General features: G+C 39.2%; 1 protein-coding gene across 11 annotated transcripts in view; it reads left to right on the top strand.

The window, feature by feature from the left end:
• Nucleotides 1-2,668: 2,668 nt before the first annotated feature.
• The window catches only part of HECTD1 (HECT domain E3 ubiquitin protein ligase 1), a 127,250-nt gene continuing 104,103 nt past the window's right edge, over nucleotides 2,669-25,815 (top strand). For all 11 annotated transcript variants that reach the window (XM_036999303.2, XM_036999306.2, XM_036999304.2 and 8 more), the window contains exons 1-2: nucleotides 2,669-2,961; nucleotides 4,247-4,519. In XM_036999303.2, coding sequence (XP_036855198.1) covers nucleotides 4,380-4,519 — 140 coding nt within the window. In that variant the 5' untranslated portion in view covers nucleotides 2,669-2,961; nucleotides 4,247-4,379. The remainder of the gene's footprint in view (nucleotides 2,962-4,246; nucleotides 4,520-25,815) is intronic.

Consider the following 25,815-nt stretch of genomic DNA (forward strand, 5'->3'; position numbering starts at 1 on the left):
ACCGTTCTACATGTCGTTAAGAATATTTGTGATGCATGGTAAGAGGTCCAAATATCAACATGAACAGGAGTTTGGAAGGAGTAGATTCCATCTCTCATGGTTGACTTTGAGGGTTTCAAGACTTCACTAGAGGAAGTAACTGCAGTTGTGGTGGAAATGGCAAAAGAACTAGAATCAGAAGTGGAGCCCGAGTATGTGACTGAATTGCTGCAACCTCATGATAAAATGTGAGTGGCGGAGCTGCTTAGTATAGATGAGCAAGGAGTGGTTTCTTGCGATGGAATCTACTTCTGGTGAAGATGCTATGAAGATTGTTGAAATGACAACAAAGGATTGAGAACAGTACATAAACCTTAGTTGATAAAGCAGTGGCAGGGTTTGAGAGGACTGACTCTAATTCTGAAAGAAGTTCTATTGTGGGTAAAATGCGATCAAACAGCATCACATACTACATTGAAACTGTTTGTGAAAGCAAGAGTAAATCGATGTGGCCAACTTCATTGTTGTGTTATTTTAAGAAATTGTCACAGCCACCCCACCCTTCAGCAGCCCCCACTCTGATCAGTCAGCAGCCATCACCATTGGCAGGACCCTCCACTGGCAGAAAGATGACAGCTTGCTGCAAGCCCAGGTGATGGTGAGCACTTTTTAGCAGTGAAGACTGTGTTCACAGTCTACCCACTCTTAAGGTATGTACATTGTTGTTTTTAGAAATAATGATATTGCATTCAGTACTATCACAGTTAATAGACTATAGTATGGTGTAAACATGACTTTTATATATATTGGGAAAGCACAAACTTGATTTGATCCATTTTATTGCAGTATTTGCTGTATTCTGGTCTGGACTGAACCTGCCAATATCTCCAGGGTATGCCTGTATTCTCTTTTTCTAACTTTTCTTTTTTCTATTAACAGCATCACCATTTTCTAGCTTTCAAAGCCTCTCTGAAGGTTAAAAAACTAATTGAAGTTAATCATTTAAATTGGAATCTATTTTTTAAAAATATATTTTAGGTTTACTTTATTCTTAATGCCAATAACTAGGCCCTTCCTCCCTCCATTATTGGAGGATTTCAGCAACCTCCCAGCTAATCTCCCTGTGTAGGTAGCTCTTTTTAGCTATGCTGGACCCACTCTTGCCCTACAATTCTTTCTAAAGACTAACTTTTCCAGTTAGAGTTCAAGTCCAGAACTTGTTACTTACCTGTGCCTAAATTCTCCATCTGGCACTCAAGGCCCTGCTTAGTTTAGCCCTTACCTTCTTTCCCTCTCTGCTTAATGTGGGTTCTTTGCTTGGGATACTGGTCCTCTTTTCTTTTCTCAGAACCTATCGGGCTCTGCTTCTATCTTTCCCAATCCCTTTCAGTGTTCACAGTCTACCCACTCTTCAAGGTCCAGAAAAAAATGCAACTTCCTCCTTGAAGATTTTCTGGGCAGCTCCAAGTCACATTCACAGCTTCCGAATAATCATCTTCATGAGCTTCAGTTGTGCCAAGACAGTGGAATCTTTACCCTTTTCTCTTGATTTGATCTGTTAATAGGAGACCTAGGGACCATTATCTGTGAGGGTGGGACATGTGCCTGCAGATATCTGAAGTGCTAATCTGTAGTTTCCAAACTACTGGTTCTTAAACATATGTAGCAGCTCCTCTGATTGCCTAAAGGAACACATCTAAAATACTATCGTGTAGTAGTCATTTTTAAAAGACGATGGAGTACAGTGGGAGTACGTGGAGCATGGGTTTACTTATCTCTCAAACCAAGGGATTCACTACTTGATTTTAGGAAGTTTTACTCACATTTCCAATTACATCCTAAACATCTCCAAGTACGTCGTATACCCAGGCATACTTTACATCCAATGTATGTGAGATACAAACTTTTGAAGGAAGTAACTACTGACACACTTGAGACAACCCACAGGAAGGGTCAAAAGCACACTCTGGGCGCAGCTGCTTACTGGGGGCGCCAGTGGACTTTAATTTACACATTTTTGGGGCCTCAGTTCTCTTATCTGTACAATGGAGGTAATACTCTATAATACTTCCCAGGGTTGTGTTGAAAGGTTTTCTTTCACGCGAACCGCGTGGGGGTTGCCTCTCAGGACCCAAGGGAGGCGCTTTTCTTCTCGCGACGCACTTCCGTGCGTAGGGAGGGTGACAGTGGGGAGGAGGGGAAGCTCTCGGCTGAGTGCTGGTCGCCGGGGTGGGAGGCTCGGCAAGGACAGGTCGGGTCGCAGCTACGGCACACAGCATCGGGTCCTTTTACAGGGGCACGCTGAGTGTAGACACGGTGCAAAACCAGCCGAGCGTGCGTGCACCACTGTACGCAGGGTGCTGGGAGCGCAGCGGCATCGACCGCGAAGCGTAAAGGCGCCAAGGCGCGCGATAGGAAAGCGACAGCCGACAAGGTCGGGAAAGTCCGAGGTCCGGGGGCCAGAGAGCAGAGGCAGGGGCTAGCGTCCGCCAGCCGGGCGCCGCAGGTCGGCGTCCCTACACGGCTGCCTACCGGCCTCCGCAGCGCCCCACGTGGCGGCCGGCGCGGTCGCCGGCCGGAGACTTGCTCCGCCTCCGCCGAGCTCGGCTGCCCTCCGCAGCCTCTCCGGCTGGCTTTCCCTGCCCTCCTCCCTTTCCCCTCCCTCATCGCGATGGACGCGGCCTCCCCCCGCCGCTACCCGCGCCAGCACCGCGCGGGCCTCTGAGCTGCGGCGCCTCAGGAGCCGCGTGCCGGGGACGGGACTTGTGCTGGCCGCCGCCGGCCGGGGGAACCTCTCGCTTTCCTGTCACTAGGTCCCCGCAGAGGAAGGGGCGGGACGAGGCGCGGCTTTTCCTGCGCCGCCTGCCCAACTCGCCCTGCGCGGCCTGCGGCTTCCTGGGAACTCGAGGGCCGCGGCCGGGCCTGGCTCTGCCCGCGGCCTGCTTGGAGCTGGACCCGAGCGGTTTCGGACGACGGGCCTGGGTAAGAGCTTGAGGGAAGGGATGGCGGGAGTATCCGGAGCGGTCGGAAGGGCCGGACCTGAGGGCCGGGATCCGGGACGCCTGGTGGCGGGCGGGCAGCGAGCCCGGCCCCTGGTGAGGTCGGCGGGGCTGCTGCCGACTCAGCCGCTCAGCCCCTTTGTTCCCCTCCCCCGGCCCTGCCCGCGGCGGGGCTCGGCTGGTCGGAGCCGGAGCCCAGAACAGGCCCGTCTTGCCCTTGAGAGGGGCTCCCCGCCCCGCCGAGCCTCGGAGTTACGGGCGTCTCTGCCGGGAGACCCGCCGTCCTGCGCTGCCCGGCGGCCCCGCTCGGGCCCGGAGGCTTCCTGCTTCTCCAGAACTTCCCCTCCTCCTAGACCGGCGTAGCTGTGTTAGCGCGGTTTGGCGCCGGACAAGCTGAGCGTTGTGCCTGCGCCTGCGGGCGCCCGGCTCGGCTGGTCTCGGAGTGTTGGGTCATTCCTGCTGGTCGCCCCCGTTGGGTGCCCACCGAGACCCGCCGTTGGATTCGTACACATGCGGCTGGGTTACGTGGGAGCGAAAGCTGTCCTTCTTCAGGCCGCTTACGAGCCTTTGTAATGACTTGCCTGCTGGGGCTGCTTTTCTGTTTTTGTTTTTTAACCAACTGCCCCATTCTGTGGCGATGGGGAAAGGAGGCCGTAGATTGGCCTGTTCTGATCCGTAGTGTTAGTCCACTGCATTCACTTTAAGCATTTCTTATTAAACTTTAAAGGACAGTTGCCAAGGCTGTCAAAATGCCTAACCATGTCTTTATTCTTAGCTAATTATCTTGTATCTAATTATCGTTTGTATTGGGACATCTTAAGAATAGCCGTAAGTAAATTGAGAAGTCAGGAGAATTTGTGAAATTGGAGGTAATTTTAAAGCAGAAACCTAATTTGGAGGGGGATTGGATCAAAGTGCTTAAGAGTCTCCACAAATACTGAATCTAACCCTTACCTGAAAATCAGTTTTGGATCGAGGAGCGGGGATGTAGTTTGTTGGAAAAAAATAACCTTTAGTAAGGTATTCTTTGCTTTTTGGCACAGACGTTAGTGATAGCAGTAGTGGGATAAGAAGCTTGTTTGACTGTCTTTGACAAGGACAGCTCTGGTTTCTAGTTAAGCAGCAACCTGATCAGCTTATACTCTTGTGTAAAACTGGTTTTTATTTAGTATGGTATATGAACAATTAAACTCGAGGAATAAGGAAAACTGAAAAACTACATTAAGCACTCTATCCAGACATACTTACAAGTCTTTTCTAATTCCTAGGAGGACACCACGAAAATCTGGTTCCAGCCGATGTAAAAGAAAAAAATTTTAAACCCAAGCTGATCAGTCCTGGACATTTAAAGGACTTTTTCCTTTACTTTTTAAATTTAAGCAAAGAGGCTTTTGAAAAACCATGGCAGATGTGGATCCGGATACATTGCTGGAATGGCTACAGATGGGACAGGGAGATGAAAGGGATATGCAGCTAATAGCCCTTGAACAGCTATGCATGCTGCTTTTGATGTCTGACAACGTGGATCGGTGTTTTGAAACGTAAGTACATCTCTTCATAGTCTTCCTTTGGAGTAGCTGTAGTGACATCTGTTTTCAACCATTTACTGACTCCAGTTTGTATGGAATTTTCTCTAGGGAGATTTAAAACTATCTTTTTAAAACTATATGCAGTTTTGCATTTACGCTTTTCTGAGAAAAATTGGTAGGTGAAGTACCTCCTCCAGTAATGTTAATTTGTGATGACATAAATACACGTTTGCTGAGTGAATTAGAATTAGTAAGGAATACTCATTTTAATCCATAGCTTGGTTGATTCATTTTCAAAATATGAACTGGAAAATACTTGTCTTCTTGAAAGGTAACTGTTTTTGTACCAAAACGGTGACTTGAAATTGACATAAAATGGATGATAACATGTTACAACTGTCCATTTCTTCATTGGTGTTAAATCATATGGCATTGTACTTTGGTTAAAGCAAATCATTAGTTGGTAAATTTCAGTTTGAAGAGTATAAATTGGATGCTTCCTATACAGCATACTTTTTGGAATACTAGAAACCATAGATTTTGAAGTTTGGAGAGTTTAAACAATTTTACTCAGAGGTTATAATGTATAATTTGTGCAGAAATGTAACAATGTACTAGATTGGCCATTCATGCTATGTTTTTTCTTTTACATGATACTTTGCCCAATTAGATTAGCCATTCTTCTGAATGCTGAGCATGTTTGGTTTTTACTGTTTATTTTATATTTTATATTTACAATTTTGAACTCCAGTAATAAGTAAATGAAAACTCAGAAGTTTCTATATTTGTTTTAATGACATTTTGAAATAATTAGTAGAAAATGTTTGCAATGTTGACATACAACTTGGTATAATTGTCTTAATTTTTCTGACGTGGGAATAAAGGCTGTATCACTAAATTGACAAGGTATGTTTAATTGCCTTCATTTTTGAATGAATAGTAAAAGAGGATTAATTAATAAATAGTAATTCTTATTTGTAAATCCCATTAAAGATAGTACTATTATGATACAAATCCTCATAAGCAAAGTTTCTAAATCACAATCTGTTAGTGGCCCATTTATTTCAACTAGGTTTTGTTATTGACAGACTTCGAGTACCTAATAATGTAGTCCCTCCATGGACACTTATTTTAGCAGGATTCATAGAAAAGTAAATATTTGATTTTTCATAGATTTCATTAGAGGGCCTTCATTAACCCTCTAATGAATTACTTTTGGTATTTTAAAAAATAAGTCATACTTGCCAATCAAATCAGCTATCATTTCATATCTTCTGTTAAGTACTAACAGATAGTAGGGTTATTTGTAATGGCATTAAAAAAGTGTTAACCAAGAGGTTTTTTTGGGTCAGTATTTCTTTTAAACGTTAGTTTGCTCTCTCTGTTCTACAGCCAGATTTTCTCGTCACAAGGAAAGTTGTCTTGGTTTCTTTAAATCAGAGAGGCAGCATAGTGAGGGGGAAAGAATGGCCTGTGGCATCAAGAGCCTGGGTTCAGATTCTTGGTGTGTTACATGTAATTTAGCCTCTGAGAGCCTTACTTTATTCCTCTGTAAAATGGCAGTAATCTTATTTCTGGTAGGCTCCTTGTGACTATTAAAGGAATGAATGTATGTTAAAAGTGTTTTGAGTAAAGTGGGGTACCCACTAATGTCATTAGTAAGTATCTAATGAATTTTATTTTGGGACTTTATTTCATGAAATTGTGGTTAATTTTGGAGAGTCTTTTGAAATCCCTTGAAGTAGTCAACAAACAAGGTAGGGGAAAAGCAGGATGATGTGCATATTTTGAATATTGGTGGAAATCTCCCATGCCAACTTGATCTCATAAGATAGTAGCAAATATTCCTTAGTTATGTTGGATAAAGTAAAAGATGTCTCTATGTTCAGATATGTTTTTGCCTTATTAGCTTGTATTGATAGTTATATGTCTGTTTAATCAGGAAAGACATGGTGTGATAGAAATAATGTTGGAACGGGATAGACTCAGGTTTAGGTTTTTGTGAAGATTAACAGGGATACTCCATCTGAAATGCATACTACAGTGCTTTTCATGTAACAGTTAGGTGATTCTTTTCCTTTAACTTAGTATTATACATGGATCTCCATTTTTTGGTACCAGTTTTGACAGACTTTTGAAGTTAAGGAATATACATTTTTTGTGAAGCTGCAATGCTGCTTATTAATGCCTGAACTTACCAAGATAATGCTATAGAAAGTAAAATTCAAGTTAGTGTTAGTTTTTGCTTTCATCTAATATGTCATTGAGTTAAATGTAATATAAGTTATAAATTTAATATGAGTTAAATTTAATGAGTTATAAATGAGTTCGCATTCACATTAAAGTAGATCATTGTATTTATTCTAAGTAGAGAAATCCTGGGCAGATGTAGATGCTGCCACTACATCTTCAGATAATACAATTTAAAAGTTATATCTTCTGGGAAGAATCTAAGATCTCCCCAGAAGATCTAGAAAATGGAATATTAAGGATATTGCTTTTAGGTACAAGATGGCTCTATTGAGAAAAATAATCATTTTAACTTAATTATGAGGGCATGAAAGGCTATACCGTAAAAATTAAGTCACTCCCTTTCCTGTCTTCTGTTTGATCAGTTCTCTCCAGAGGCAAACATCATTAATCATGTTCCTGGTGTATAATTTGAGAGATACCCCAGTGAAGACTTTCTGAGTCTGAGTTCCAAAAGTGAACACAGTGGTAAAAATCCTGTGGTGTATTTATAGTTAAAGATAAATAACTGTAACAGTGACAAGACTTTGAACCTCTTACATTGTCTTCCTCCTTTATGTTGGGTGTTAGAGATAGGGTGATAACAAAACAGATACTGCCTCTTCCCTTATGGTGACTAGTAGTCTAATACGGAAGACAGATACAAAATAATTATAGAAATAAAATTGTGGTTACAAATTGTGACAAGGGCCATAAAATTTCAGGGTGCTTATGACCCCAGCGTATAGCAGGACATGACCTGAAGGGCTGGGGGTGGTCAGAAGTGCCTTCTTTAAGAAAGTGGCTTTTCCTAGAGATCTGAAGGATGTGTTAAGAGTCTATGAGATGAAGTATGAGGAAGTGAGGCAGAAGGGTGTTCAAAGAGAAGGCAGTGTGTGAAGAATTTGAAGTGAGATGCTAGGTAAAGCTTTTGGTTTTCTCTGAAGAGCAATTGGATGCATTGAAGTGCTGTAAAAGTGAATGATGACATTAATTTTGACTTTTACAAACATTACCTACTTATCAAGAATAGAAGGGTGAAGTGGACAGAAGGAATGAATGCTTGTAGACTTGGTAGGTTATGATTCAGAGAGGGTCGTTGTAGTAAAAGTAGAAAGAAGTGGATAGGGTTGAGATAGATTTAAGAGGTAAAATAAGCAGAACTTGTTGAATGATTGGATATGATAGAATGAAAAAGAAGGAGGTATCAGGAATGACTCGGGTTAGAATGGATGATCCACTCAGCAAGCAAAAGCACATGGAAGAGGACCGTGTTTTGAAGGGCTGAGATCATGAGTTGGGATTTGACTGGATTCTCGTACCTGGTTCTGCATTCAGTCTGTTGCATTATGTTGTACTGATTGAAATATATGGAAAAAGTCATCCTCCATAGATGTAGTTTGAAAACGGATAAATGTTGTAATGCTTTTTTAACATAATTATGATGTTCTTTGATAACATTATCAAAATTAGGTAAGTGATAATGTCTGAAGTGGTAGTTATATGGAGATCTGGAATCATGTCTATGAACTTTTTGTGTTCTGTTACATTAACATCTATTGGTCTGTCTTTTACTTTGAGTGGAGTTTTTACCATGTTTAAGTTTATAAAATCATGCATAGATCATGCGAAAAATACTGGCCTACTGAGTTACAGAGATATTCCAACTGTTGATAAATGTTGTTCTACAGTTTCATAAACTCACATTTGTTAATATGCCCAGAAAAATCTTTAAGTGTTAGGAAGCTGTCAAGCTCATGGTGCAGACAAAAGTTTTCCAAAATGTAATTTTAGCTTGTAAGCTTGAATGTTATCATTGGCAACAAATATTTCCAGTTGTTTTCCTTGAAGGGAAAGGCTTACTTTGTTAATTTTTGAAAAAATGTTTGCTAAATATCCAAGTCTGAATAACCACTGTTTGTCTGAAGTTCCTTCAAGTAAAAATGATGCTGCGTGGGAGAAGTGGCTAGTTCAGCTTTCCAGCAGTTGTGCACTACCCTGACACTACCATCAGTCTTTGGTCTACAGAGTTGCTTTATTCTTGCTTCTCATTTCCTTAAGTAGAGTATTAAAAAGTTACGTATTCAAATCATTTTTTTGCTTCATCAAGGTTATTCTGTCATGGAACTGGCTATTTTTTTCCATGCCAGGGCTTGGCAGTGAAGAATACAATTACTAGTAGTACAGTTTAGTGCAGCTGCCCTGATTCATGCTAAAACACCAGCAGTTTTATTCACTATTGCTTTTGCATTATTAGTGCATGTCAACACAGGAGAAAAAGTGATTTGAAAAGAAGAAGGGAATTACATTGAATACTGGTGAGAGATGAAGTAGGATGAAGACTAAAAAGGTGTCCTTGGATTTAGCAACATTCCTGAGGTCATTGATCTTAATGAGAGCTGAGTGGAGTGGTGTTGAGGGGCAGATATGAATGGGTTGAAGAATAAGTGGAACATGGAGAGATAGAGAGTGTGGAAAACTTTTCTGAGACTTTGGATTGGAATGGGGGTGTAGGGCTTTTTCTCTTAGAGGTCAATGAGATAGGACAGACAATGGATGGTATATAGTGTAAAGATTGTGAGATACTGGGAGATAACCGACTGTTGTCAGGAGCAGTGCTTTTTATTTTTATTTTTATTTTCTTTCAGGAAAAACATGATAGTTTAATGTATATAAGAATTAAACCTTTTTAAAAACAAATAGCATTATTCAGAATTTGAACCACAGATGAAAACAAGCAATATCTACTCTAAATGTGGTAAGGAATTAATATTCTTAACACATCAAGAACTATTACAAATCAAATAGGAGGAGCAGTGCTTTTTAAACTTTAATGTACATAATGTGAGTCATGGTAAGTTTTGGGTATCTTGTTAGGATGCACATTCTGGTTTAGTTGGTCTGGTGTGGTGCCTGACCTTTTGCATTCCTAATATGTTCCCAGGTAATGCTGATGCAGTTGGTCAGAAAATCCCACACTGAGTAGCAGAGGTCTGATCCACTAGTGGAGGAGAGAGGTTTTAGGTAGTGTGTTCCTTGTGACACAGGAAAGGTGGAGAGAGGTGAGATGCAGATGTTTTAGGTGTGATGGTATAAAGGTGAAGGGATTTCTGTCTGATGACATTTATTTTCTCCATAAACTAGGAGATTAAAAAGAATGATAATATCTAGGATTGGTATGAGGAAACAATCATGCTTATGTAGTGTGAGTAGCTCTATAACAGATGTCTCTGCCTCTAAGCTAACTATACACAGTTACAGTCTTAACTCTTACTGTCTTTTCCCCCCAGCTTTATTGAGGTATAATTGGCTGTAGCTGTAAAATATTGATTTGATTGTACCACTCCCTTTCACATAATCTTTTGGGTTCTTTATGTAATGGATAAAATTTAAATGTCTCCAAAGACTTCTCCTGCATTCTAACACATTCATGTTGCTACTACTTTTGTTTTTCCATTGCTAATTACAGTGCCTGGCATACAATAGCTAGTATCCAGATACGGAAAACAAATTGACCAAATGCTTTATATTGTAGGTGTTTTCCATTTATGCCTAAAATACCATAGAAAGTATTTCTGGAGTCATGGAACTGGTTGGGGAGTATGCAGACAGAAGTATTGTATTCCTCCCTGTAGTAGAAGCAGTAATAGCATCAGTATGTATTTCCCTACTCCTCTCATTAATGTACCTGCCTTTTCTGTAGTACTGCTGCTTTTCTTCTATCCAATGGCAGAGTACTAAGAAAGTGAAAGTACTCTCTTTGATCAGCCCTGCAGCTGATCCGTCCCTGGGTAGAGAGTGGTCATTGTATCAAATACATATAATCCTGAAAATTAAATAAGCGAGTTTATATAAACAGCCATCAACTATGTATGTGCTGCTTTTCAGTGGACAGCAGAGAAAAGTGCTGGAAGGGTTCTTAACCTTGGGCTTTAGGGGGCCAATAGATAAGGAGCTTCAGTGAGCACTCATGAAATTTACCAGTGTCTGTTACCTTAAAAATGTAAAAAACAAAACAGTCTTCTAGTTTATAACAGTATATATAGTAGTATCGCATTGCTTTTTGAAAGTTTGTTATGCCACTTAGCTTTTACAAAAGGCCTGCATTAGTACCTGTTTTCACTAAGCAAAAGAAATCCAAAGAGGATTTTATGCTTTTCAGAAAAAGGTGAAAAGTGAAAATAGCGTTCAGCATTTGTCTTGCAGCAAGTTACAGAGGAGGCGCGCATCCCGGGATTGAGAGTGGCTCCGCCTGGCTCCTTTCCTGGGAGCTACACTCAGCGTCTCAGCATCATGCTGCTATGGCTTTGAACTGTGTCTGTGAGCATCTGTGTTTTCTCTCGATTTATTTTGTGTATCCGTTAGCAAGAGGTGTCCTAAAATAATCCGAGAAGCCTAAGAGAAGTTATTTTTTGCACCTGGGAATGCTAACAAATTTTTCCATATAAATTAGTGGTACTTGCTTCTTTGCTTATGTGATTTTGGCTTATAAAAGTTTTCATAGGAACGTTGTATTTTTGCATAGTAGGATAAATCTGTACTTACAGGTTTGAATGAATTACAGTCAAGTTTGTGTGTGTATTTAATTGGAGAAAAGCATGTCTACATATTGGAATTTGGATTACTCCTTTTTCTTTGAGAGGGAAGGCCATAACTTCAGCTGTTATCCTAGGAGTCATTTTTAGTTAAGTATTACAGAGAGTCAAGGCTGGGAGCAGGGGCAAAAATTGAATAAAAGATGAAATGGATCAAAGGATATTATTTATTCAAGAAACTAAATTTATCAATTTTACAGTTAAAATTTTGTTTTTTTAATAAAGGAAGTGCCCAATTCAGACTAAATTCAGTAGATAACTTCCACTGTACATAACTTCCTATGTTTAAAAAAAGAAAAGTTAAATTTCTTTATATTGTAAACTTCTGAAATCTTGGCCTAAGTCCAAGTGATACAGTCTGGAAAAAATATATGGTAAAGTATAGAAAATACACAGTTCCCAAGGGAATTTCTTTGTCTTTGGAACCTGATGAAACTTTTGTTCTTGTTTTTTTTAAATTTTTTATTAAGGTATTATAAATATACACTCTTATGAAGGTTTCACATGAAAAAACAGTGTGGTTACTACATTCACCCATACTACCAAGTCCCCTGCCATACCCCAATGCAGTCACTGTCTATCAGTGTAGTAAGATGCCACAGATTCACTATTTGCCTTCTCTGTGCTATACTGTTCTCCCCGTGATCCCTCACACCATGTGTACTAAACATAATACCCCTCCATCCCCTTCTTCCTCCCCACCTGCCCTCCCACACTCCTCCCCTTTGGTAACCACTAGTCCCTTTTTGGAGTCTCTTGAGTCTGCTGCTATTTTGTTCCTTCAGTTTTGCTTCATTGTTATACTCCACAAATGAGGGAAATCATTTGGCACTTGTCTTTCTCCGCCTGGCTTATTTCACTGAGCATAATATCCTCCAGCTCCATCCATGTTGTTGCAAATGGTAGGATTTGTTTCTTTCTTATGGCTGAATAGTATTCCATTGTGTATACATACCACCTCTTCTTTATCCATTCAGCTATTGATGGATACTTAGGTTGCTTCCATATCTTGACTATTGTAAAAAGTGCTGCGATAAACATAGGAGTGCATATGTCGTTTTGAATCTGAGAAGTTGTATTCTTTGGGTAAATTCCAAGGAGTGGGATACCGGGGTCAAATGGTATTTCTATTTTTAGTTTTTTGAGGAACCTCCATATTGCTTTCCACAATGGTTGAAGTAGCTTACATTCCCACCAGCAGTGTAGGAGGGTTCCCCTTTCTCCACATCCTCGCCAGCATATGTTGTTCTTAGTTTTTTTGATGCTGGCCATCCTAACTGGTGTGAGGTGATACCTCATTGTGGTTTTAGTTTGCATTTCCATGATGATTAGTGATGTGGAGCATCTTTTCATGTGTCTGTTGGCCATCTGAATTTCTTCTTTCAAGAACTGTCTCTTCCTATTCTCTTCCCACTTTTTAATCGGGTTGTTTGCTTTTTGGGTGTTGAGGCATGTGAGTTCTTTATATATTTTGGATGTTAACCATTTGTCGGATATGTCATTTACAAATATATTCTCCCATACTGTAGGATGCCTTTTTGTTCTGCTGATGGTGTTTTTTTGTTCTTGTTTTTAAGTTAGTTATCTCCCTTTCCATCAGGAAAATTCTGATGTCAGTTCTGGTAGCATGTTGGAAACCTTTGGATTCATTTGAAGATACTTACTTTCATTTGTGTGGTTGGACTGATTGACACTAGTTCTGTATAGACTTAAGGGATCTTTACATTTTCTAATGAGGCTACCTGTGGGTTTATAAATTGGTACTATAGTATAGTAATGGGTTTAACATATGAAAATAATTTCTACCTGTGGTATAAGAGGTAAATATTTAGCAAGTTAAAATTTTGAATAACTCTTTAACTGTAATGTATATAAAATTTTGTGCAAAAGATGCATACTTGAAGCACTATTCAAGGAATGCCGTGATTATTATATGCATGATATTTCATTTTTTCTTAAGTTTATTTAAATTACATATGGTAAAGTTTGAGTTTTGCAGAGCTGTGTAACTGCCTCCACAACTGAAATAAGAACACATCTGTCACCCCAAAACCTTCCCTAGAACTGTCCCTTTGAAGTTAAATACTCCTTCAACCTCAATGCCTGGAAACCAGTGGTCTGTTTTCTGTTGCTATAGTTTGACTTTTCCAGAATGTCATGTAAATGGAATCATCATACAGTGGTAGCTTTTTGAGGCTGGCTCCTTTCATGTAGTATATTGGATTTGAGAATCATCTATGTTGCTCTGTGTGTAATTGTTCCTTTCCTTTAATTGCTGAGTGGTACCACTTTATGGATGTACTACACAGGTTTATCCATTCACCTCTTGAAGGACATTTGGTTTTTCTTTGGTGACCAAAGTTGCTATAAACATTAGCATACAGATATCTTTGTAAATATAGTTTTCTTATAAAATTTTTAGAGATAAATCTGAGAAGGTGTAGAAACTGACAGATTGATTTCAAAATTAATATGGAATGCAAAGGACCTATATTAGCCAAAACAACTTAGCTAAAGAATAAAATTGGAGGACTAATGCCTATTGTATTTCAGTTCTTACACAGCTATAATAATCAAATAGTGTGGTATTGGTGTAAAGATAAATGGATTAATGAAATGCAGCAGAGAGTTCAGAGATAGACTCATGGATACGTGGACAATTTATTTCAACAAAGATGAAAAGGCAGTTCAGTGGAGAAAGGATTTTGTTTTTTTATGGTGCTGAAACAATTCGATATCCATATGCAAAAAAAAATGTTGACTTTGATCCACACCCCACATCATACACAAAAATAAACTCAAAATGAATCTTGCACCTAAATGTTAAACCTAAATATCTTAAGACCTCTAGAAGAAAACATAGGAGAAATCCTTTGTGACCTTAGGTGAGGCAAATATTTTTTTTAAATTTTTTGTTAAGGTATGATTGATATACACTCTTATGAAGGTTTCACATGAAAAAACAATGTGGTTACTACATTTACCCATATTACCAAGTCCCCACCCATACCCCAATGCAGTCACTGTCCGTCAGTGCAGCAAGCTTAGGCAAATATTTCTTAAGCAAACACTGGAAGCACAATTCATTAGAGAATAACTTGATATATTTGAACACTAGTTGAATTTCTGTAATAGAGGCTGTCAGTTTACTTCATTCTTGAATGAGTTTTACTGGTATGTCTTTGAAAGAATTGGTCTATTCAAGATAAACTAAAATTTATGGGCATAGACTTGTTTGTAGTACTGCTTTTTATCCTTTGGATGTATGGTCTGTAGTGATAAATTCCCCTTTTCATTCTGATATTGGTAATTTTTATTTTTTGACTAATCTGGCTAGAGATTTATCAACTTCATTATTCTTTCCAAAGAACCAGCTTTTGATTTCATTCATTTTCTCTATTTTTCTGTTTTAGTTTCATTGATGTATGTTCTTATCTTTATTATTTCCTTCCTTTATTATTTCTTCTTGCCTTGTTTCTTCTTTCCTGCCTTAGAATTACTTGAATATTTTGTAGCATTCTATTTTAATTTTTGACTCTGTCTCTTTGTATTTTTTAATGGTTCTAGGGATTACAATTAATTTAGAGCTAATATTTTACCATTTAAAGTAAAAAGAAGCCTTTATTAAATCCCTTTACCCTCTTTTCATGTTTTAGTTGCCATGTATTAAATCTATTTACAATGAAAATCTCAAAATACAGTGTTACAATTCTTTGCTTTCAGTATCTTGAACTTTCTTTAGTATTTCTTTGAGAGGAAGTCTGCTAGTGATGAATTTTTCTGTTTTAATTCATCTGAAAATATATTTTGGCTTTATGCGGTGAAGATATCTTCACTGGGTATAGACTTCTGGGATGACAGTTCTCCTCACTTTATTTTAAGGATGTCTCACTCTCTTCTGGCCTTTATGGTTTCTTTTTATTTATTTATTTTTTAAAAATTTTTATTAAGTTATGATTGATATACACTCTTATGAAGGTTTCACATGAAAAAACAATGTGGTTACTACATTTACCCATATTATCAAGTCCCCACCCATACCTCAATGCAGTTACTGTGCATCAGTGCAGCAAGATGCCACAGATCCACTATGTGCCTTCTCTGTGCTACACTGTTCTCCCCGTGATCCCCCACACCATGTGTAGTAAACATAATACCCCTCTATCCCCTTCTTCCTCCCACCTGCCCTCCCACACTCCTCCCCTTTGGTAACCACTAGTCCCTTCTTGGAGTCTCTGAGTCTGCTGCCATTTTGTTCCTTCAGTTTTGCTTCATTATTATATTCCACAAATGGGAGAAATCATTTGGCACTTGTCTTTCTCCGCCTGGCTTATTTCACTGAGCATAATATCCTCCAGCTCCATCCATTTTGTTGCAAATGGTAGGATTTGTTTCCTTCTTATGGCTGAATAGTATTCCATTGTGTATTTGTACCACCTCTTCTTTATCCGTTCAGCTACTGATGGATACTTAGGTTGCTTCCATATCTTGGCTATTGTAAAAAGTGCTGCTATAAACATAGGGGTGCATATGTCGTTTTGAATCTGAGAAGTTGTATTCTTTGGGTAAATTCCAAGGGGTGCATATGTCATTTTGAATCTGAGAAGTTGTATTCTTTGGGTAAATTTCAAGGAGTGGGATACCAGGGTCAAATGGTATTTCTATTTTTAGTTTTTTGAGGAACCTCCATATTGCTTTCCGCAATAGTTGAAGTAGCTTACATTCCCACCAGCAGTGTAGGAGGGTTCTCCTTTCTCCACATCCTTGCCAGCGTTGTTCTTAGTTTTTTTGATGCGGCCATCCTTACTGGTGTGAGATGATATATCATTGTGATTTTAATTTTCATTTCCCTGATGATTAGTGATGTGGAGCATCTTTTCATGTGTCTGTTGGCCATCTGAATTTCTTCTTTGGAGAATTGTCTCTTCATATCATCTGCTTATATGTTAATCAGGTTATTTGCTTAATTGGTGTTGAGGTGTATGAGTTCTTTATATATTTTGGATGTTAACCCCTTGCCGATGTGTTATTTACAAATATAATTCTCCCATACTGTAGGATGCCTTTTTGTTCTGTTGATGATGTCCTTTGCTGTACAGAAACATTTTAGTCTGATGTAGTCCCATGAGTTCATTTTTGCTTTTCTTTCCCTTGCTCGAGGAGATGCGTTCAGGAAGAAGTTACTCATGCTTATATTCAGGAGATGTTTGCCTATGTGGTCTTCTAAGAGTTTTATGGTTTCATGACTTACATTCAAGTCTTTAATCCATTTCTAGTTTACTTTTGTGTATGGGGTTAAACAATAATCCAGTTTCATTCTCTTGTATGTAGCTGTCCAGTTTTGCCAACACCAGCTGCTGAAGAGGCTGTCATTTCCCCATTGTATGTCCATGGCTCCTTTATCATATATTAATTGGCCATATATGGTTGGGTTTATATCAGGGCTCTCTAGTCTGTTCCAGTGGTCAGTGGGTGTGTTCTTGTGCCAGTACCAAATTGTCTTAATTACTGTGGCTTTGTAGTAGAGCTTGAAGTCAGGGAGCATAATTCCCCCTGCTTTATTCTTCCTTCTCAGGATTGCTTTGGCTATTCGGGGTCTTTTGTGGTTCCGTATCAATTTTAGAATGATTTTCTCTAGTTCGTTGAAGAATACTGTTGATATTTTGACAGGAATTACATTGAATCTATAGATTGCTTTAGGCAGGATGGCCATTTTGACAATATTAATTCTTCCTAGCCAAGAGCATGGGATGAATTTCCATTTGTTAGTGTCTTCATTAATTTCTCTTAAGAGTGTCCTGTAGTTTTTAGGGTATAGGTCTTTCACTTCCTTGGTTCGGTTTATTCCTAGGTATTTTATTCTTTTTGATGCAATTGTGAATGGAATTGTTTTCCTGATTTCTCTTTCTCTTAGTTTATTGTTAGTGCATAGGAAAGCCACAGATTTCTGTATTAATTTTGTATCCTGCAACTTTGCTGAATTCAGATATTAGTTCTAGTAGTTTTTGGAGTGGAGTCTTTAGGGTTTTTTATGTACAATATCATGTCATCTGCAAATAGTGACAGTTTGACTTCTTCTTTACCAATCTGGATTCCTTGTATTTCTTTATTTTGTCTAATTGCCATGGCTTGGACCTCCAGTACTATGTTGAATAACAGTGGGGAGAGTGGGCATCCTTGTTTTGTTCATGATCTCAGAGGAAAAGCTTTCAGCTTCTCGCTGTTCAGTATGATGTTAGCTGTGGGTTTATCATATATGGCCTTTATTATGTTGAGGTACTTGCCCTTTATACCCATTTTGTTGAGAGTTTTATCATGAATGGATGTTGAATCTTGTTGAATGCTTTTTCAGCGTCTATGGAGATGATGATGTGATTTTGTCCTTTTTGTTTATGTGGTGGATGATGCTGATGGATTTTCGATTGTTGTATCATCCTTGCATCCCTGAGATGAATCCCACTTGGTCATGGTGTATGATCCTCTTGATGTACTTTTTAATTCGGTTTGCTAATATTTTGTTGAGTATTTTTGCATCTGTGTTTGTCAGGGATATTGGTCTGTAATTTTCTTTTTTGGTGAGGTCTTTGCCTGGTTTTGGTAGTAGGGTGATACTGGCTTCATAGAATGAGTTTGGAAATATTCTCTTCTCTTCTATTTTTTGGTAAACTTTAAGGAGAATGGGAATTATGTCTTCTCTGTATGTCTGATGAAATTCCACAGTAAATCCATCTGGCCCCGGGGTTTTGCTCTTGGGTAGTTTTTTGATTACCACTTCAATTTCGTTGCTGGTAATTGGTCTGTTTAGATTTTCTGTTTCTTTCTTGCTCAGTCTTGGAGGGTTTTATTTCTCTAGGAAGTTGTCCATTTCTTCTAGGTTTTCCAGGTTTTTGGAATATAGGTTTTCATAGTATACTCTAATAATTGTTTGTATTTCCATGGGGTCTGTCGTGGTTTTTCCTTTCTTGTTTCTGAGTTTGCTTATGTGTGTTGATTCTCTTTTTCTCTTAATAACTCTGGCTAGGGGCTTATCTATTTTGTTTATTTTCTCAAAGAACCAGCTCTTGGTTTCATTGATTTTTTTCTGTTGTTTTATTCTTCTCAATTTTATTTATTTCTTCTCTTATCTTTATTATGTCCCTCCTTCTGCTGACCTTTGGCCTCATTTGTTCTTCTTTTTCCAATTTCAATAATTGTGACTTTCGATTATTCGTGATTGTTCTTCCTTCTTTAAATATGCCTGATTGCTATATACTTTCCTCTTAGAACTGCTTTTGCTGTGTCTCACAGAAGTTGGGGCTTTGTGTTGTTGTTGTCATTTGTCTCCATATGTTGCTGGATCTCTATTTTAATTTGGTCATTGATCCATTGATTATTGTGAGCCTTTTTGCTTTCTTTGTACAGTTTATTTCTGTTTTACCCCTTTGTGGTCTGAGAAGTTGGTTGGTAGAATTTCTATCTTTCTGAATTTACTGAGGCTCTTTTTGCGCCCTAGTATGTGGTCTGTTCTGGAAAATGTTCCATGTCCACTTGAGAAGAATGTGTATTCTGCTGCTTTTGGGTGTAGAATTCTGTAGCTGTCTATTAGGTCCATCTGTTCTAGTGTGTTGTTCAGTGCCTCTGTGTCCTTACTTATTTTCTGTCTGGTTGATCTGTCCTTTGAAGTGAGTGGTGTGTTGAAGTCTCCTAAAATGAATGCATTTCATGCTATTTCCTCCTTTCATTCTGTCAGTATTTGTTTCACATATGTTGGTGCTCCTGTATTGGGTGCATATATATATTTATAATGGTTCTATCTTCTTGTTGGACTGATGTTCTTATCATTATGTAGTGTCCTTCTTTATCTCTTGTTACTTTCTTTGTTTTGACGTCTATTTTGTCTGATACTAGTACTGCAACACCTGCTTTTTTTCCCTGTTGTTTGCATGAAATATCTTTTTCCATCCCTTGACTTTTAGTCTGTGTTTGTCTTTGGGTTTGAGGTGCATCTCTTATAAGCAGCATATAGATGAGTCTTGCTTTTTTTTTTTATTTTGGTATCATTAATCTGCAATTACATGAAGAACAATATGTTTACTCGGCTCCCCCTTCACCAAGTGCCCCCCACATACCCCTTCACAGTCACTGTCCATCTGTGTAGTAAGATGCTGTAAAATCAGTACTTGTCTTCTCTGTGTTGCACAGCCCTCCCTGTGCCCCCCATGCACTATACATGCTAATTGTAATGCCCTCTTTCTTTTTCCCTGCCCTTATCCCTCCCTTTCCACCCATCCTCCCCAGTCCCTTTCCCTTTGGTAACTGTTAGTCCATTCTTGGTTTCTGTGATTCTGCTGCTGTTTTGTTCCTTCAGTTTTCCTTTGTTCTTATACTCCACATATGAGTGAAATCATTTGGTACTTGTCTTTCTCCGCCTGGCTTATTTGACTGAGCATAATACCCTCTAGCTCCATCCATGTTGTTGGGAATGGTAGGATCTGTTTTTTTTCTTATGGCTGCATAATATTCCATTGTGTACATGTACCACATCTTCTTTATCCATTCATCTACTGATGGACATTTAGGTTGCTTCCATATCTTGGCTATTGTAAATAGTGCAGCGATAAGCATAAGGGTGCATCTGTCTTTTTCAAACTGGAGTTCTACATTCTTAGGGTAAATTCCTAGAAGTGGAATTCCTGGGTCAAATAGTATTTCTATTTTGAGCATTCTGAGGAACCGCCATACTGCTTTCCCAGGTCTTGCTTTTTATCCATTCTATTACTCTGTGTCTTTTGATTGGTGCATTCAGTCTATTTACATTTAGGGTGTTTATTGAAGGATATGTACTTATTGCCATTGCAGGCTTTAGATTCATGGTTACCAAAGGTTCTAGGTTAGCTTCTTTACTATCTAATTGTCTAATAACTTAACTCGCTTATTGAGCTATTATAAACACAGTCTGATGATTCTTCATTTCTCTCCCTTCTTATTCCTCCTCATCCATTCTTTATATGTTACGTGTTTTATTCTGTGCTCTTTTGTGTTTCCTTTGACTGCTTTTGTGATTAGTTGATTTTATTTTTTGCCTTTAGTTAGTATTTGGTTGGTCTGCTTTCTTTGTTGTGATTTTATTTTCTCTCTTGACGTCTATTTAGCCTTAGGAGTGCTTCCATCTAGAGCAGTCCCTCTAAAATACCCTGTAGAGGTCGTTTGTGGGAGGTAAATTCCCTGAACTTTTGCTTGTCTGGGAATTGTTTAATCCCTCCTTCATATTTAAATGATAATCGTGCTGGATACAGTATCCTTGGTTCAAGGCCCTTCTGTTTCATTCCATTAAATATATCATGCCATTCTCTTCTGGCGTGTAAGGTTTCTGTTGAGAAGTCTGATGATAGCCTGACTGATTTTCCTTTGTAAGTGACCTTTTTCTCTCTCTGGCTGCCTTTAGTACTCTGTCCTTGTCTTTCATCTTTACCATTTTAATTATTATGTGTCTTAGTGTTGTCCTCCTTGGGTCCCTTGTGTTGGGAGTTTTGTGGGCTTCTGTGGTCTGAGAGATTATTTCCTCCCCTGGTTTGTGGAAGTTTTCAGCAATTATTTCTTCAAAGACACTTTCTATCCCTTTTTCTCTCTCTTCTTTTGTTACCCCTATAGTGCAGATATTGTTCTGTTTGGATTGGCCACACAGTTCTCTTAATTTTCTCTCATTCCTGGATATCCTTTTATCTCTCTCTGCCTCGGCTTCTTTGTGTTCCTGTTCTCTGATTTCTATTCCATTAATGTTCTCTTGCACCTCATCCAGTCTGCTCTTAAGTCCTTCCAGAGATTGTTTTATTTCTGTATTCTTCCTCCCAACTTTATCCATTAACTCTTGCATATTTCTCTGCAGCTCCATCAGCATGGTTATGACCTTTATTTTGAATTCTTTTTCAGGAAGATTGGTTAAATCTATCTCCCCAGGCTCCTTCTCAGGGGTTGTCTGTGTCATTCTGGTCTGGATCAAAGTCTTCTGCCTTTTCATGGCGATAGAGATAGTTGTGGGCAGTTGGCATGTGTGTCAGCTGGGAGAGCAAAGTCCCTTCTTGCTTGCTGGTTGCCTTCCTTTCCTGCGAGAACGGCAACCCCTAGCAGCTTGTGCTGGGCAGCTTCGTGTCGACAGGGCCTCTGAGTCTGGCCTGGGCAGCTGCGGAGGAGGCTCTGGGTGGTTGCTGTGGGCGCCCACCTTCAGGCTGCTTCCCTGCTGTGTTGGGGCTGTGCTGGAGGGGGAAAGGCTGGGAGGCTGTTTATCGCCGTGAGGGGCCTCAGAGCTGTACTGTCTTCCAGCTGGTTAGGGTGCCTGGAGTTCCCCGGGATTCCCAGCTGCTGAGGTGAGTGTGCTGGGATGCTTCCGTCCACCTGTGAGGCCCCTGTGCCTTTAAGACTTTCAAAAAGCAGTCGCTTTTCTTTTGTCCCAGGGGCGCCAGCTGCAGGGACCTGCTTGCAGATTTTACTGTTCCATTTCCCTAATATCCAGCACACCACACACTGTGTGTCTGCACTCTGAGTGCGGATGGCTAGGGTTGGGTATTTAGCAGGCCTGGGCTTCCACTCCCTCCCTGCTCTGACTCCTTTCCTCACGCTGGGGAGCTGGGGTGGGGAGCGCACGCAGGTCCTGCCAGGCCGCGGCTTGTATCCTACCCCCTTTGTGAGGTGCTGAGTTCTCGCAGATGTAGATGTAGCCTGGCTATTGTACTGTATCTTCTGGTCTCTCTTTTAGGAATAGTTGTTATTTGTTGTATTTTCAAAAATATGTATGGTTTTGGGAGGAGATTTCGCTGCCATACCCGTTTCGCCGTTTTGGCTCCTCTTCCTCCTGTTGTTTTATTTTGATACTCAGTCAGCTTGGTTAGCTTTAGAATGCAAGTTCTGTCTTGCCCTCTTTAGGTGGTGGTTCGAATGTCAGTAGTTTGAAAGCCTTTGTTATGTTGTTTGGGTCTGCCCTGCATGTGTCACTCAGAGTTTAGTCTGGGACTCTGGTGGTAGATTGTGTCACAGTTCAAAGTCTCTTCTATGCTGTTCTTTAGCTCCATCCTCCACACATGTGCATTTGGGGGCGAGGTTGGGAACTTGTGTCAGGGGTCCTTTTTCTATCTCTTCCCTAAGACCCACCCCACATCTTTTAGCTATCAAGAGCCCTCTTTACTAGTGTTCTAGTTAGAAAGCTGGGGCTTTTTTCAAGTTTAAGCCACACTTCCCCCAGCCTCCCACCCTCCACTCTTCTTGCCACTTGTGCTGTTACACACTTTCTGGAATTGAAACTGCCATCAAGGTGAAAGTAGTACGAGAAAAGAGAATAAAATGACAGGATTCCGTTCATGCCCTTTTAATAATAGGGGCTTCTTTTCTTAGTTCCCATTCTGCCAGGACCTTAGATGATGATGCCATCCACACTGCACTGTGTATATGTCACTCAGGGTGTAGTCTGGGGCTATGTCTGGGCTGGCCTTGGGGCGAAGCCAAGAGGAAAACCCCAGAAATTTCTCCTGTTTTTTGGTCTTCTTAGAGCTTTTGTTGTGTGTTCCTGGTGTGTAGCTTTGAAACTTGGCCTATCAGAGGTCCAAGCCAGGTAAGAAAAAGAGGAAAGAAAAAAAAAAAACTCTAGACACTCACTTCTTTTATGGGTCATTATTTCAGTTTTGACTTCCTTCCCCAGTACCTTGGCTATTGTCTACTTTTCAGGGTCCTCAGATAGTTGCTCTTGTATTCTTTTCAAGTTTTTGATTGTAGTCATTGAGAGAGAGAGAGGCTGTAATAAGCTTACTCCAGTTGATTAGCCCCAAACTTTAAATTTATTTTTTGGGAGTTATGAAATATATTTGTTTCAGAAATTTAGAAAAATCTGTGAAATGTTGAAAATAAAAACTATTTGTAATTATATCATATAGAAATAAGCCATTTTGACTTTTTGCTCTAGTTTCTTTTCTGCATATTTTTACACAATAAACACCATAATAGATAGTACTTTTTCTTTGTACTTTTCTATCAAGCAGTAATTTGTATCATAACAAGTTCTTTGTAAGCAGCTTAAAAAAACCCTACAATGTGTATCATATGGATGTATTATATGCTTAATCATAAGCTTAATCATACACTTCTTATTAGGTATATAGGTTATGTTTTTTGCCTGATAACATTTTTTTCTGAGGACTTCAAAACTGCATATAAGATGTGATAAACAATAAACATTGTTTGTTTTCTTTGTGGGGGTTTGAATATTCTATTTAATTTTAAAAGTTTATTCTGTCATAGCCAAATTTTATGAAATACTATACATTTATCAACTTAGAAAAAATTTAAAGATAATATTCTATGTGGTTTAGGAGTGGAAAATAGGTACTTTAAAATGCTTCTGGTGGGATTATGCATTGCTACAGCTTTTTAAAAAGTCAGTTTGATAATACCTGTCACTAAAAATGTACACACAGAAGCACTTCTGAGAATCTTCCTTCACAAATGGGTGTGCAAAGATATACTTCCAAAATTGTTCACTACAGTACTGTTTCAAATAATAAAAAACTGGAAACCAACTAAATGGTTAATAATGTATGACTGTTCATTATATTGGATATCATGTAGACATTAGAAAGATTGAGCTAGATCTGTTTATGTTTATGTGGGAATGTAGTCACAACATGTCGATTAGGGAAGGAAGTAAAATACAGGATAGTATTTTTAGTATGGTCTAATTTGTACATAACAAAAGCTTAATAAGTAGGCACTGGAATCATCCAATGACTTGTTCTCTCACATGCCCTTGACATTGGCTTTTAGTTGGGAACTCTCCTTGGTTTGTTTGCTGGAACTGCTACTAGCCTTGCAGTGTGGCTACTTGGGCTTCCTTACACTGTGGCAGTTGTGTTCGAAGAGCAAGAGTCCTAAGAGAATTCAGTAGAAGCTTTTATTGTCTTAGCTTTAGAAGTCACAAAATGGTCACTTTTAGCTGTCATCATAAGCCTGCCCACACTTAAGGGGTGGGAGTATAGGCCCTCTCAATGGGAAGAGTTGCAAAGTCACATTACAAAAAAGAATATATGGATATATGGGGTGGGAGGTAATGTGGATATCGTTGGAAAATATAGTCTGCTACTTCATGTAATTCTTCAAACCTCTACCCTTTTTACGTGTTACTCTCCTTAACTTTAGAATACAAGAGCTTGTCTCCAACTTCTACCATATGGTTTATTGAGCATCTTCTATGTGCTGCGCAGTAAACTACTTAATTTATATCCATTATCTCAAATCCTTGCAGTAACTCTTACAGAGAGAGAATACCTTGATTTTACTCAAACTTCTTCCTTTTTTTTTTTTTTTTTGAGAGGGCATCTCTCATATTTATTGATCAAATGGTTGTTAACAACAATAAAATTCAGTATAGGGGGGTCAATGCTCAATGTACAATCATTAATCCATCTCAAGCCTAACTCTCGTCAGTCTCCAATCTTCTGAAGCATAACGAACAAGTTCTTACATGGTGAACGAATTCTTACAGAGTGAATAAATTCTTACATGGTGAACAGTACAAGGGCATTCATCACAGAAACTTTCCGTTTTGATCACGCATTATGAAATATAAACAATCAGGTCAAATATGAATATTCATTTGATTTTTATACTTGATTTATATGTTGATCCCACATTTCTCCCTTTATTATTATTATTATTTTTATTTTTAATAAAATGCTGAAGTGGTAGGTAGATGCAAGATAAAGGTAGAAAACATAGTTTAGTGTTGTAGGAGAGCAGTTGTAGATGATCAGGTGTGTGCCTGTAGAATATGTGTTAATCCAAGCTACACAAGGGCAATAAACCATCCACGGATGCAGAAGATTTCTCTCAAAGCAGGGGGGATGAGGTTCTGAGCCTCACCTCTGTTGATCCCCAATTTCTCACCTGATGGCCCCCCTGCGACTGTGCCTGTCTTAGGTTATTCCTCCCTTGAGGAATCTTACCCGTCTCTGGCTAACCAGTCCTCTTCCGGGGCCATACAGGGAAATGTAAAGTTGGTAAGTGAGAGAGAAGCCATATTGTTTGCAAAGGTTAGCTTTTTACTTCTTTGCAGATTTATGCCCTGTGGCTTCTATGCCCAGCACTTGTCTCGAGGTATCTTTACCACCTGGAGGAATTATGATACTCAGTAACTTCGACATGAGGCACGAATTCTATTTAAGGGTTGTAATTAGGAAGGAAGAAGAAAAGCTATAGATGTAGCATATGGAAGGAAACATGGGAGGATTGATTATTTCTTTGACATATCTTCTTGTAGAGTACCTTAAGTATGTATAGGTTTTAAACTACTAACTAATTTGTAAACACATATTAACACAATAGGAATACGGTGACATAAACAAAGCAAATCTATAATTACCATCCATCTCCAGTGAAGCCAAGAAAACCATTTAGGCACCCTAGGCATTTGTGAAAATTAGTCTATGATATGATGGATATTGTCCAACTGTACTTGAACAGTCT

This window comes from Manis javanica, chromosome 8 (assembly GCF_040802235.1).
Source record: "Manis javanica isolate MJ-LG chromosome 8, MJ_LKY, whole genome shotgun sequence".
NCBI lineage: Eukaryota > Metazoa > Chordata > Mammalia > Pholidota > Manidae > Manis > Manis javanica.